The sequence below is a fragment of the Microtus ochrogaster genome, unplaced genomic scaffold, assembly GCF_000317375.1.
Source record: "Microtus ochrogaster isolate Prairie Vole_2 unplaced genomic scaffold, MicOch1.0 UNK1, whole genome shotgun sequence".
Taxonomy (NCBI): Eukaryota; Metazoa; Chordata; class Mammalia; order Rodentia; family Cricetidae; genus Microtus; species Microtus ochrogaster.
The window spans coordinates 5,326,283-5,341,007 of NW_004949099.1; the positions used below are offsets into that span (position 1 = coordinate 5,326,283).

At 51.4% G+C, this 14,725-nt stretch overlaps 1 protein-coding gene across 2 annotated transcripts in view; it reads right to left on the reverse strand.

Moving 5' to 3' along the window:
• Positions 1 to 14,725, reverse strand: part of Wnt7a (Wnt family member 7A) — a 47,914-nt gene that overhangs the window by 23,072 nt on the left and 10,117 nt on the right. For both annotated transcript variants that reach the window (XM_005364884.3, XM_026788310.1), the window contains exon 3: positions 7,673 to 7,944. In XM_005364884.3, coding sequence (XP_005364941.1) covers positions 7,673 to 7,944 — 272 coding nt within the window. The remainder of the gene's footprint in view (positions 1 to 7,672; positions 7,945 to 14,725) is intronic.

Sequence of the window (14,725 nt, forward strand, 5' to 3'; positions counted from 1 at the left end):
GGATGGAAGCTCTGGCACAGGTGTGAGGATGGAGGCTCTGGTACAGGTGTGGGGATGGAAGCCCTGGCACAGTTTGGGGATGGAGGTCTTGGTATAGGTGTGGGAATGGAGGTTCTAGTACAGGCATAGGGATGGAGGCTCTGGAATAGGTCTGGGAATGGAGGTCCTGGTATAGACATATGGCTGGAGGCTCTGGTATAAGTGTGGTGATGTGTAGGAATGGAGGTTTTGGCATAGAGATGATGATGTCTCTGGCACAAGTGAGATGATGTCTCCTGTGCAGATATGATGGAGGGCTCTGTACAAGTATGATGGAGTCTGTGCACAGACGTGGTGATGTTTCATGATACTAATGGACTTTGAGCTGCTTAATCATATAAATATATGCATATAGGTATAGTTGAAGTGCTAAATTTATATTAGGCATTTTAAAATAGATTAAAATTTTAATTAATTTTTAAAAGCAGTAACTTGTTGGATTAAAACAACTTGTTATAAAATGGATGGGCTTAAATGTTTAGTTTTCTTTTTTTTTGAGTCAGGGCTTTACTATATAGATCAGGCTGACCCTAAACTCAGTCTACCTGCCTCAGCCCTCTGAGTCCTGGCCTTACAGGCACATGCCACCATACCAGGAATTTAAATGCAGAACTTTTAGAAGTAAAGCACCCTAGGGGCCTAGGGTTCAAAGGGTTCTTAGCTAACCTTCAAAGACTTCCATCCCACAAGTTCCAGGCTGGCTGAGCTACAGTGAGATGGTATATACAATCAAACAGCAGCAACAATGGGCCCACTTTTGCTCTGTGAAAGGCCCTGTCATAGAGATAAAAAGACAAGCTGTAGACTGGGGAAAGACTTGTAAACCATGGGCCTGACAAGAGCATCTGAATAGATGAATTAAAAATGTCCAAAACCAACAGTAAAAAGGCAAGCCAGACAGACATGTTCCCACTGTGCCCTCTGGAGTATACAAATAGCAGAAACACACAAGAAGAGGCGCTCACTTGCCGGGCGGTGGTGGCGCACACCTTTAATCCCAGCACTTGGGAGGCAGAGGCAGGTGGATCTCTGTGAGTTTGAGGCCAGCCTGATCTACAAGAGCTAGTTCCAGGACTGAAACCAAAAGCTACGGAGAAACCCTGTCTCAAAAAATCAAAAAAAAAAATTAAAAAACAAGAAGAGGCGCTCACCTCATCAGCCACTGGAGGTGTGGCTAGAAACCCCAGTGAGATACAGCACACACCCATCACAATGACAGAAATAAAAACCTGCGTTATCAGCAAGTGTGGGCACGGATGTGGAGAAGCCAGGTCACTCACAGTTGGCTTATGGGAGTGGAAAATGGCAACACCAGTGCTGTAGCTTAACCTGGGATGTCCCCCAGAATCCCATGTAGTAAAGGGCTGGTTCCCAATAGGTCATGTAGGGGGTTTTCGCGTCATTGAAGGTAACCTCAAAGGGGAAAGTGAGACATGGTCCACCCCATCCCTGTCTGTCACCTTCCAGACATGAAGTGTGCAGCTTTGCTCCCTCATACATCCTACTGTGATGACCTGCCACCAACCCACAGCAACAGGACCAACCCATCGTGGGATGAACCCCCAACACCACGAGCCAAGGCAACTCTTCCCCTTTAAGGTTCAGTGGTCTCGGCAGTTGTAATGCGAAGCTGACATCCCTCTGTAGGATGCTTTGCTGCTTTATCATACCGCTAAAATCTCAGCAACAGTATGTTGGCACTCCTGGCATTTAGTAGAGAGAACTAGACATGTACAGTCGTAGAAAAATCTGCACACACACATTCACCGCAGCTCTATTTATGACGGCCCAAGCTTGCCAACAAACCAGATGTCCTTCAGCGGGGGAACAGATAAACCAAGCGTGCTGCCTCTGAGCTGTGGACTGTCACGTGGCTGCTGAGAGGCAAGAGCTACTGTGCAAACAGCAACTTGAATGAGTCTAGGAGATAAGACTGAGCAGGAAGGGATTCTAGCAGGGCAGTGGTGGCATACACCTTTCATCCCTGCCCTCGACAGGCAGAGGCAGGTGGATCTCTGTGAGTCTCAGGCCAGCCTGGTCTACAAAGTGAGTTCCAGGACAGCCAGAATGGTTACAGAGAAAACCATTTTCTGTCTCAGAAAAAAAGAAAGGATTCTATAGGCTGCACACTTCAGCACTCCTATACAACCTTCCAACATGACAAAATTATAAACATAGGAGGTGGATTAGTGGTGTGTGCCAACTGGGTGTCCCGAGGGAGGGAAGGTGGCACACAGCCCTCAGGCTCTGTATCTCTATGGTATCAATGCCAGAGTCTGGGGGTAACAGCATCCTACAGTTCTATGGGCTGCCACTATGGGGGAACGGAACGGTGGGTTCTTAGAGTCTGTGTTCTTCCTGCTTCATGTGAGCCCATAGTTACCATAGCATGAGCTTCATTCAGAATACACAAAGCAGTTAAATTCAAAATTGACATAAACAAAGAAGACATCTAATTGTGTGTCTCATAAAACATTTAGGACACATATAAAATTGATTTCTTATCTTGAATCCAAATTGAACTGGGAATCTTCAATGACACCTGGCATCCTACTCCCCAGACACTTCCAGGAAAGAGAAGACACTTGCCATTCATTCATGCACTCTATAAACCCTTCTTGAACCCCACTGTGTGCGGGGCACCATTCCAGGCATAGAGGATTCAGCTGTCCTGCTCCCGCCTTGTGGTGAGAGGTGATGGACCAAAAAGACATGAAGGGCTGGGCAAAGAGAATAAATTCAAGTGGCAGGTTGCCTTAAAAATTAAAAGCAGAGGCCTGTCACCCAAAGGAACTCTGTTTCAAATCCCCACGCACAAAAAAAAAAAAGTTTAAGGCCAGCTTAGGCTATATAGCAAAACTATGTCAAGAAAGAAAGAAAGGAAGGAAGGAAGGAAGGAAGGAAGGAAGGAAGGAAGGAGAGGGAGGGAAGGAGAGAGGGAGGGAAGGAGAGAGGGAGAGAGGGAGGGAGGAAGCTGAGTGGTATACTGAGACTAGGTGGGCACTGGGGAGAGAAGACTTCCTTAGAAACTGAACTTCACCCTGACGGGCAACTTGTGCAAAAGCCACGGGTAGGAACAAGATGCTTGGCCCAGGATTTCAGGACCACAGGCTAGTGAGCACAGGAGGGCAAGGGCAAGGGCAAAGCAAGAGCTCCGAGTCTTCTTCCACCCCACATCGGTCCTGGAAAAGCCTCCAAGACCCAAGGCCACCCTCCTTCAGATCCCTTGAGCCCAGGATGCAGGCCTTTCCTGTGTTTTGAAAGTGAGATTCCATATCTGCCCTAAACGTGGGGTGGGACTTGTGAGCACAGTAGCCTGAGGGCTGCTAGCTGGTTTCCGGGGAGGTGCGGCCTGGCCACTTGGGCACTTGACATGCCACACTGTCCACTCTCTGGTCAAGTATGCAAGTGGCTTCCAGCAACAACCAAGTGGAGCAAGTCTTATCTGGGCCTCGCCCTTGCTGCCAGGGGCTGAGTCCCTGTTGTCCCCTGATACACTGGCCTCCCTGCAGCCATGCCCAGAGTAGAAAGCCAGCCCCCAGGAGCACCCAGACCAGACAGGGCAGGGCAGGAAGGGACAAGACCAACACCCCTTGTGAGCAAGAGGTGACTCCACACTCAGGTGGAATTCCATCCCCCTTAGCTCACCTCCCTGGAGCAAGGCACATTCCAGCAGGGCTGGCCTGTCCCAGTGGGGGGCCCTGTGCTCAGGCTGCGGTCCTGGTCTCAACCCTCACTGCAGATAGGGGCTATTGACAGTCCATCCTTCCCCAGGACCCTCCAGAGCTCCCCAGCACACTTCACACTTCACCTTCCACAGCCTCTACAGCTTGGAGGAAGATACAATGTCATTGCATCTTAGAGGACTTAGAGACAATGTTGCCAGGCCAAGAAACAGCAGAAGCCACCGTCAGATGCAGACTAGGGGGAAAGTTTCCTGTGCAGTGCGGGTCCCAGGTTGTCTGTGTTCTGGTCACCTCCCTTCCAGCACCTCCCTCCCCAGAACCCTCCTGGTCTTTGTTTAACTCTGTCATTCACCCCTCAGAGGCTTGGCATCCTTAGCAGTTCCTGCTGCCCCGTCCCTCCAGTGGTTCCTGGGCCTGCTCCACAGAAGGTGCCAGAACCCTCGGGAGTCACCAGTTCTACATCTCCAAGCGCCCTCCTGTGCTCTTCAACACCTGTCTCCTCTACCTAACTTAGTGAGGAGCACACCCTCAATCATTGCCCAATGGCTGCTTATTATACTTCCCCAACTCCTGGATGTCGGCACCCGCTACGTCCCAGGGCTTTCGTAGCTCTCCATTCCGTGCCAGGGAAGGACAGGAATCCACCCAAAGCTCACCCCATCACACCGCTTCTGGCTACTTCTGACACTGAATTGATTTCAACCTCCTCAGCAACCTCACTACCTGTTCCCAGCCTCAGACCATGGAGCCCCTACTGCTCTTTTAGGATTTAACAACTGCCTTCTCCTTTTTTTCAATGCTGGGGATTGATTGGAGGGCATCATGAATGCAGGCACTCCACACCTGAGTCCCATGCCTGCTTATGCTAACTGCCCTCTTCCTGGAATCCTTCTGCTTCTCCTTCAAGGCCTGACTGAAGATTCCTGTCTCCCATAGGAAACTGCACTGTTGCTGTGTTTTCTGAACCCCCTTTCTCCCCGACGTTCAGCCATGAGTCAAAGGTTTGGCCCCTTTATCTGAATCACACTAGCCTGAGGACACAGGCCATGGAGTAATTAATCCATCTCACTGCCACCCAAGGAATGGGAAAGAGATAATTCAAGGACACAGAGATTGCCATGAGTATTTAATGACCATTCTCCAGACATCTCTCTCCCTCTAGTGTCCTATGATTTGAACCACTAACCAGAATGAGAGAGTCTAAAACTCCATCAGCCTGAGCAGAGTGGCCTGTGATATCAGTCTAGAAGAGGGATTTCAATTCCCAGGCCCCTTCCCCAGGAGCATCTACAGTCTTGGGCCTGCCTTTCTGTGACTACCCCTGCCATGGCAGAGGCTAAACACATTGGTCTGCCATGCCCCGGCCACCATGGCCTGGGTCTTGAGTCCACTGGAATCACACTGGTCCTCGTCCTTTGCAGGGTACACAGTAGGCGTTCCTGTAGCAATGGCCCCTCATTAGCCTGCAGGAGGCATGGATGACCCTTCTCCTGGCTCTCCTGCCCCTGCTTTCCTCTCATACCAACTGCTGAGGTGCTCCAGAGCCTGTGGTCCGGTTGAGTCTTGACTCTGCGAGGCACTGAGTGATCAACAAGACCACGATCCTTCTCAAGTGTCCTGACCCATCTCCATCAACTGCTGTGGGCCTTTCCCCACTAGCCACATGGAGTCCAGTGCAGCCTGGTGTATGCTGGGGAGTCCTGGGGAGGGGTGTGCTTTACAACTAATAATATCCTTGAGATTCAGACCTAGGCCAGGGTCCCCAGCTAACTCTCATACTCAGGATGGCACATGGTTCCTAGATGAACTGCTCTTGTGGGGAGACACCCAAAGGTCCTGTGGCAGTTTGAATCATGGTGGCCCCCAGAGGCTCAAATATTTGATGCTTAGTCACCAGGAAGTAGCACTATTTGAAAGGATTAGATGGATTAGGAAGTATGGCTTTGTTAGACAAAATGTGTCACTGGGTGTGGGGGGGTGGAGGCGTTGAGGTTTCAAATGCCTATGCCAGGCCCAATCTCTCTCTCTCTCTCTCTCTCTCTCTCTCTCTCTCTCTCTCTCTCTCTCTCTCTCTGCCTATAGACAGTGATGTACCTTTCAGCTATTGCTCCAGTGTGGTATGTGCCACCATGCACCCTGCCACGATGACAAAGGACTCTGAAGCTGTAAGCCAGCCCCCAGTTAAATGCTTTCTTTCATAAGAGTTGCCTTAGTCATGGTGTCTCTTTTCAGCAAGAGAACGGTGACTAAGAAAGGCCCTCACCATCAAGAGAGAAAAATCCCTCCTTCTGTGCTCCTCACACCTCAGGCAGGCCCCTTTTGCCAAGACCTCTGCCCCTTCCTGCTCTGAAGCCAACGTGCCTCTACCTAGTTGCTCAGGCCCTGATCCATGTGTCCATGTGCAGCATGTCCGTCTCCAGGGTAAGGGGCACCCCAAGGCTGTCCTGAGTGAGGAAGCTATGGAACAAAGCTGCATCCCAGCTGGGAGTTGGGGTTCACTGTGACACATGGGCTAGCCTCATGTGTTACCTCAGCATAGGCCAAACAGGTATCTGGGGTGAGGAGATAAAGAAGGGAATTTCCAAGGAATGAGAGCTTCAGGAAGGGGCAGCACCTGTGACCTCTGATCTCCCCCTAGGACTTTGCGACCATGGAAAAGATGGAACAGCTGAGACCCCCACAGAATGACCGGTCTGGACAAGATGGTCCCTGGGGGCCACCTGATTTACTTGGATATTATTCTGGGGAAGACCAGGTTTCTTTTACATATCAAGGCTGATCAGCGGCTGTGACACACAGCATGTGGCCAGAGGGACACAAGAAAGGGGGTAGCCCCTCTCACCCTTCTGGACACAGGTCTGTCTATGCCTTCATGGTATGTAGGCCTCCAATCACACTCCTCACTGCGTCCCTCTGCACATGTGGGCAACATGGGCTCATGCCTCCCTGGCTGAGCACTCAGGATGCTGGGTCAGATCTCAGAGCCTCCATCCTCTCCTCAGCCCTGGCAGGACAGCAATGACAGAGCCTGACTGAGCAAAGGGGACCCTGTCACCGTCTCAGCCACCGCAGCCATGTACACAACTGTTCAGAGAAGGTGAACACTGTGTCCAGACATGCCTGGCTCCAGTGCTGGGGGACCCTTAGCACATGACTTCCTGCCTGTGTCTCAGTTTCTTCACCAGTAACAGTATGTTACAGGTGACACAACCTCCTGGGGCTACTTCACCACAGCTCTGTGTCTGTGTCCGCTCTGCCTCACAGATACCTCATGGAGCAAAGCATAGACCCCTTCCCACCTCTAATCCTTCACAGGCCTTCAGGAGCCCACCCCGGTCTCAGGCCTTAACCAGGGGCACTGCCCTCTCAGGTAGCAGTGACCTGAGCGTTCCTCAGTGCCTGGTCAGGCTGCTGATGTGCGAATACTTCTGGGATGGGATTCCCAGCCTGTATTGGTGCCTTTCTGCATTTCAACAGCCATGGCTGGTCCTACATGAGCAGGGTCTGCCTCCCTCTACTACCCCCAACTCGTGGCTTTTTGCTTTGCCCTCTGGATCTTCGGGCCTATCTGCTTCCCTTCATGGTCTGGGCATCCAGCTCCCCTCCCTTCCCAGCCGGTCTGCTGGAAACAGGAGGAATCCTGCCCCACTCTTCTAGGATTGGCTTAGGTCTTGGTTTAGGCAACAGGAAAAGGATAGCTACTCTGAAAGCTGGTCCCTGTGGATGCCTCCGTCAACTGCCTCAGTCCTTCCCCAGAGTCCGTTTATACAGCTGACAGTGGAACCCTGGAGAACTTATCAGCCTCCCTCTTACCTCCTTGCTGGGAAGCAGCCATTTTGGTTTTTGTATTCAGCCAATAAGCTTCATGCTTACACTCGAAGCTAGGTGCAGAGCTGGGCTTTCCCAGACACCACCCCTGTCACTGCAGTGTCCTCCCTGCTGCCTACCTTCCGGCCTGCCTCGTTATTGTGTAAGTTCATGAGGGTACGGGCATTCTGCTTGATCTCCCGGGCATCCACGAAGACCTTGGCGAAGCCGATGCCGTAGCGGATGTCGGCAGAGCAGCCACCCCACTTCCAGCCCTCGTCCCGATGGTACTGGCCTTGCTTCTCCTTGTCGCAGCCACAGTCGCTCAGGTTGCCCTGGGTGCAGGCAGCTGTGATGGCATGGGCCACACCCGCAGCAATAATTGCATAGGTGAAGGCAGCCTCCCGGCTCCCTGGGGGCAGAAGAGCGGAAAGAGCTTTGTAAGAGCTGATCTGGGAGACGCTCCAGTAAAGGCATCTAGGGAGAAGGTGGGATCCGGCCCAGGGGAGAGGCTGAGCACAGTGCAGTGGCTCCCCAAGAGTCACCCAGATGTCTCATGCTGACTGTGAAGAGAACTTCTTAGGTGGTGATAATGCCTGGGACCCCAGTCAAGTACACACTTACTCTCCTGCAATCCCCGAACCCCAGAAAAGCTGGATTGTGTGTGTGTGTGTGTGTGTGTGTCCTGACAGAATCTTGTCACCTGTGCATGTGTTCACATCATAGAAAAGTGACATTTATGGAACACTGGTAGAGTGCACAGGTTGAAGGCTGAAGCTGGGGACATTAATCCCTGCCCCTGTGCCTTGACTAGTAATCACCCCTGCCCTGTGCCTTGGGCTCAGCAGCTGTGGCAGAGATTAGAAGCATCAAGGGCTCGTCTTCAAAGCTATAGCCAGTGCTCAGCAAGTGGCACCTCTGGAAACAGTATCTTTGGCTCTCCACTGATACTACTGTGTAACACACTGTTTCCTATATCTGTCCTCCACCCTCTCTGTGGCTGTCTTGTAGGAGTAGAAAGGTCTGGGCAACAAGATGCAGCCAACAGAAATACTGAGTGGGTGCAAGTGTCCTGCTGCCTCTTAGCTGCTTAGCTTCTCTGGACCTCAGTCTCCCCTTTGCCAAATAGGTTCAAGAGACATGTGTGCACTGCAGGGTGAAGGAGAATAGGATTTGCCCATGATGAGTCCTGAAGGAGCCCTGGGCGCTGAGCTCTTACAGCCTGGGGGAGTGAGAAAGAAGCTGAAACTGAGCAGGCGCTTGGGTGGGAGAACACACCTCGGAAGAACGTGTTTTGGAGCTGAGGCAGAGATGCAATGGGCTGCCAGGGAGACTGAGGAAGCACGTGAGAAACATGCAAGTAGTTACCTTTGCCCTAGCATCCTGGCCTTCACCTGGGCTTCCCTCGAATCTGCTTCATGCACCACTTGTTCTACCTTCTCCCCACTGCTGCTTTGGTACCCTGCTTGGCTGGACAGAGCCAGTATTGCTCCCGCTTTCAGGAAAGCGACTCACAGCACCCCTAACAAGTTAGGCTTATGTCTGGTTCACATCTTCCACTTTCTGACTGCTATGGGATAGTCCCTCTTCTCCAAGACCTTGGTCTCTTCATCCATGAGCCTGGGATAATGCCAGTGTCTACCCAGGAAGGGAATGCGAGGGCCATGTAAAATGCTGAGGCCAGAATCTGGCTTAACAAATGTCTAAAAATGGGGTCCTCAGAGTGGAGCCCCTGTCTTTCTTCAAAATGGCAGCTCAATGCTGTGGCTTGCAGAAGACACTTTGCGTACCTGCCGAGTTTCCCAGGATCACAGAGAGTTAAGGAAGAAGTGCCCTACCCCCAACCTGGACACCAGCTCACTCCAGAAAACAGACACGAGAAACAAAACTCTAGGCGGGCGCATTGCCATCAATGTCAACCCCTCAAGGGCCTGGAGAAAGGGACAGTCAGAGGCAATGGTGTTCCACTGCTTTCCAGCTGTGTGACCTCAGGTGAGGCAGCTGTCTCTCCGTGCCTAATCTCGCCCTTGTTAAAGAAGTGATAATAGCTCCCGCTTTCCTATGGAGGTTGTGGGGAACAGAAAACAATTACCAAGGTTTAAAGCTGGAGAAAGCGTCCCAAGCTAGTCATTACAGCGTTTGTGGAGGACAGAACTGAAGGTGAAGGGGGTGGCTCTTCATTTTCTTGCGCTTACATTTGAAGAAACCGGAGCCAGCAGAGAAGTCTCACTCACCTGGGCCACCAGAGTGTAGCTGCACACCTGCCCTAGCTGCCTCACCTGAACGAGCGCTGTCCTGGGAGTAAATGACCTCAGAGCACAGAGGTGTTCCTTGCTGTCACTGCAGCAGGTGGGAAGAATGATGTTCCCTTAGCCAGACCAGAAGTGCAATATGCAAACTGAGGGGCTACTAGGAGCCTCGCCCTCAGCCTTGCCCTTCTCGGGCTTCTCCCTGCACGGTGGAGCCCTGACACACCTATGCTTCTTGTGGTAACTTTGGGTGTCTGCCTGCCCCCCACTTGATTTCTTGAGTCCCCCAAGCCACAGCGTGATGTAGGAGATGAGAGTCAGTTACTGAAGACAATGGCTACAGAGGTGGCCATGACCTCAGCTCACACATTCCCTGGGGTGAGGGGAGGGCAGTCAGGCTTCCTGTTTAAGGTGTACCTGACCAGCAGGGAGTCTGGTGCTGGACCATGCATGGCCTGACCTCCCTGACAAGTTGGCCCTTAGCACCCACTGCTCTGAGAAGCAAGGAGGGACAGCTCCCCTCACATAGTACCATGCTCCCTGGTCAGGTGCTGTCTAAACCATGTCCAGTTCTCACAACTGGTGACCTCTGCAAGCACCAAGCGTGCACACGGTGCACACACATACATGCAGGCCAAACACGGATACGCGTAAAATAAAATAAAGTAAAATAAACAAATAAATGGCCCCTCAAGTGAGCTGGTGACAGTATTCCACTTTGCAAATGAAGAGAGTGAGACTTTATAAGGTCTGACCAGGCAGAGGTGGAGCCCATGGCGAACAGGCTGCATGCCTCTCAGCCTGTCCTGTCTACCACAACCAGGGAGCCAGCACCGTCATTCCCAGACTCTGCAGACTCACGGGGACAAAGGTAGACAATGAGTAACATTTGTGGTGCACCTACTTGGTGCCAGACCCACACTTGGCTCTTTGGGGTGTATTCACAGCAGCCCCAATGTAAGACACTATCCAATTTCACTGATAAACAGAGGCTTTGAGAAGAAAAGCAATTGCCTAAAGTTTCCTACCTAGACTAGGGTCAGAACTGAGAGTCAAGGTCTTTGTTGGGCATCATTGTTCCTCAGTCCTGCCTTGCTATCCTGCCTTGTCACTACATCTGAAAGCCATGGTTAGAGAGGAGAGGCATCAGCTCTTCCCAGAATGCATTGCTTCTGTCAAGAGACCGCATCTGGTTATCAGTTAATACTTGCCAGTTAATACAGTTGATACAGGTCAGGTCCTGGTACCCTGAGAAGGAAATGGGGTGATGGCAGATCTAGTAGGGAAGGGTCCTGGAATCTCTTGGTCACCCTGCTGCTCTACCCACCCAAACTTCCTTCCCTGGATTGGGACTGAAGAGCTGAGGCCCACAGAAACATTCCGATGTCACAGGCACAAGCACAGCAGGAAACAAACTGAGAGGTCACATAGTGTCCCCATTCATGACCTGGGCCATTCCTCAATCCTGATGGTCCACACTCTTCCCAGCACAGCCTGGAAAGCCTTCACTGGGACGCTTACTGAGTGCATCTCGTGGTACTTGCAGGGAATCTGCAGGTAAGTTCTAAGTGGTTCCTTCAGCTCCCACAGACAGATGTGGTGGATGAGGCTTGATGACACTGCATTCATACAATATGTGCTAAGACCTCAGAAATGGGCTGTTGGCTGGGCTGTGTCCTGAACACCTTGCTGATCAACAGATCGAGGCAACCAACTTGTGAGGGGCAGGCTGACTTGGTCACCTCTTCACAGAAGCCCAGGCACAAGAGCTGACCTGATCTGACCTAAACGTGGACTCTAGAATATGACCCACTTTCCTGCAACTCTTGGCTCTTTTTCCAGCCCACCTCTCCTCCAGATCTGACACATGTTTGCGAACAGCTACCAGCTTGGTGATGGGGAGTCTACACTGAACTATCAGGGGCAAAAGGAAGGTCTTCATTTAAAATCTGGCCTCTGTCACCTAGGCTAGGAAGCACATGCTGAGTACCTGCCGTGCACTAAGCATGGTGCTGCAGGTCGGACGCTGTGGGATTCAGGTGTGGCTTTGCTTTTGCAGGAAGGCAGATGGCAAGATTGGGTTGCTGCATTAGCTGAGGACTCCAAAGACATGGAACAGTGCAGTAGTGAAACTGGGGTGTCAGGGTTTGAAGGGTCTGTAGGAGTGAAGTCTCCAGGACAGGGGCACCCAGATCAATGTCCCTGTCCAGTGTGGGCCAGGTAAGACATGGACATTGACGTGAAGGGAAACTGAGTAGGGATCTGGATCCCAGATCTGAGTCCCAGGATCCTGTCTTGGACAGAGCCATCTCCTGTTCCTAGAGTCAAAGAACAGATTCCCAGAGACACAGATAGAAGGATGACCTGACTGAGGTCACCTGGGACGCCAGAGACTAGACTGGAACCAGGCCCCAGTCCCCCAGATCTCCAGGTCCCCAGTGAGGAATCCCCTCCCTCCACCTTACCCTCAACTCCCATCAGCCACACATCAGAACTTTCTACACAGAAGCCCAGGGAACCAATGCCAGGTGTCTTCAGCTCAGTCTGCGTGACAGGACACTTGCCATCCACTGGGCCTCAGCCAGTGGGGTGACTCCGACCCTACACCCTGCATCCCTGAGCCTCACCCTTCTCATCTGCGAACTGAGAACCCGGGAGGCCACTACCAGGTTGCCCTGTAGACAAGAGGCGCTCCTCCGGAGCTTCTAGGGAAATCTCATCAAGGGGGAGGAGGGCAAGTGTTAGTACTGAGGTGAAGCCAGAGACTGGTCGACGCCCTCTGTGTTCAGCTCCAGAGCAGTCCCACGGGGACAGAGGAAATGAGCCCTTGTCCAAGCTGGCCCCAAAGATTCCATCCTCCGCCCTTTGCGAATGCTGTCCGTGGTTTGCACCGGAATATTATCTGGGTGTATTTACGGTATCTGACTGGAAACCACAGTGTGCATTGCAGGATTTTTTTTCTCTTTTGCTATTTAAAGCCAATGGGTCAGAGAGTGAGCAGCCCACAGTGACACCAGCAGAAACAAGCGATGATTGGGAAAACAGACAGATGGACAAAGGTTGCTCTCAGCAGGCTGGTGTGGTAGCCGCTCACAGCCCAGCACTCTGCCACACAGGAGTTAGGAAGCACTCGGGGCATAACCAGGAGAGTTAAGGGTTAGGAATCATGTGGGGAGTTGAGTTAGATGAGGAGACAGAAATGGGGAAAGGCAGGTGCCATTCACCCCATTCTAACTGCTGTCCTGCCTCAGCTCTGTCTGTGGGTCCCTCTTCCCACAGAGCCAAACCACAGCACACTGCTGACTGTCCCCCAAGGGTCACCATCCGTTTGTTATGACTTTCTTAAGCTTAGAAAGTCCCTTTCTGCTGCTCTGTGAGGCAGAAATCATGGGTCCCTGCTTCCCTGCTCCCCAGCAGGGTCAGATGCTGGGCAAGTTAACCTGCCTCTTGGGCCTTGGGGTCTTCATTTCTAGACTAGGAATCATGAATAATCTTTCTGGAAAGGAGGCCTGGCCCACACCTGGCAGGGATCAGCAAACATCAGCTCAAAGTAGAGACATTGTTAACCATCAAGTTAACAACATGGTATCTACCATAATGTGGCTGCAAATGTCTCCACTTCTGAGGCCCTTCCTGATGTCCCCTCTCTGCATTGATGGCCAGCACCTTATCGATCTGCATATTATACTGACTTGAGTTTTCTTTCTCTCCCCTTGAAGTTGTGGGGATCTAGATTATTGACCTACGGAGTCTCTGGGTTGAATGAATGACTGTGTGAAAGGGACTGTGTGTGCAAGGGAGTGCACGTGTGCATGAGTGTGTGTGTGAGTGTGTGTGTGTGTGTGTGCACTGGACTGTCTACCATGGGGAAGCTGGAAAGACCATGTAACAAAAAGCTCATCTCAAAGAATAATGTCAGGAGAGTGAAAATCCAGGATGAACTGAGGCTTGCAAAAAAAAAAAAATGCAAACGAGACAAAAAGCCCTTTGTTGGCTGTGTTCTAAGCGAGAATGGGGGAAGAAAAGAGCTTTTGCTTGGGCAAGATGGTGCATTGTTAAGAAAGGCAGAGGGAAAGTGGAGCTGGCCGCCCCTCGCCTCTATCTCTCTCCCTGGAAAGGACTTCCCATCCATCCTGCCAAGCAGCCGAATGCTGCTCCACTTTTCCAAGCTGTGGGTAAAAATACAGAGCATTTTGGGGATTTTAGGGGTTCTCATGCAAGGGATATGGACCCAGATAATCCCCTAGAATAAAGGAGAGAAAAGCTTAAATGCCTGCCCCAGAGAGAAAGGTAATGCATCAGAGTTTCCCTGGCCCTGACGGAGGCGGGTGGACCTGAGGCTGAATCCTAGGTCATGTGTGCCCATCCCTGGAAAAATTCTGCAGGAGGGTACCAAACTGGAGGCCATGAGCATTTGGAAAGGAATGTGGCACCCCCTGAGCACATGATGGAAACCACCATTTCTTTGTTGATAATGCTGGCGACGTAGCAAATTTCTGTGTGCACAAAGAATGTGATTATCATTCAACCTCCTGATCGAATCTCTTAGACAACTCCCTGCCTGAGCAAAACCTCTGGATGTGATGTGCAAAACCTTTCCATGGGAAATCTGGGAATGATGGAACATGCCTGTAACACTAGCACTTGGGAGTGGGGAGAAGTTTAATTTCATCTTCAGCAACATAGTGTGTTTGAGGTCAGCCTGGGCTAAATGAAGCTATGTCTCAAAACAAACAAACAAACAAACAAACAGTCATCTGGAATTCTCCATTTCTTTCTGAAGCCTCTCTTCTGACCCTGCCCATCACTCCAGCATCCTGCTGGCCCATCCTTTCCAGAGTCTAGGACCCTGCACAAGTCACAATACACTGCTGAGCCTTGCATCAGCCACATATCAGAACTTTCTACACAGAAGCCCAGGGAACCAATGCCAGGTGTCTTCAG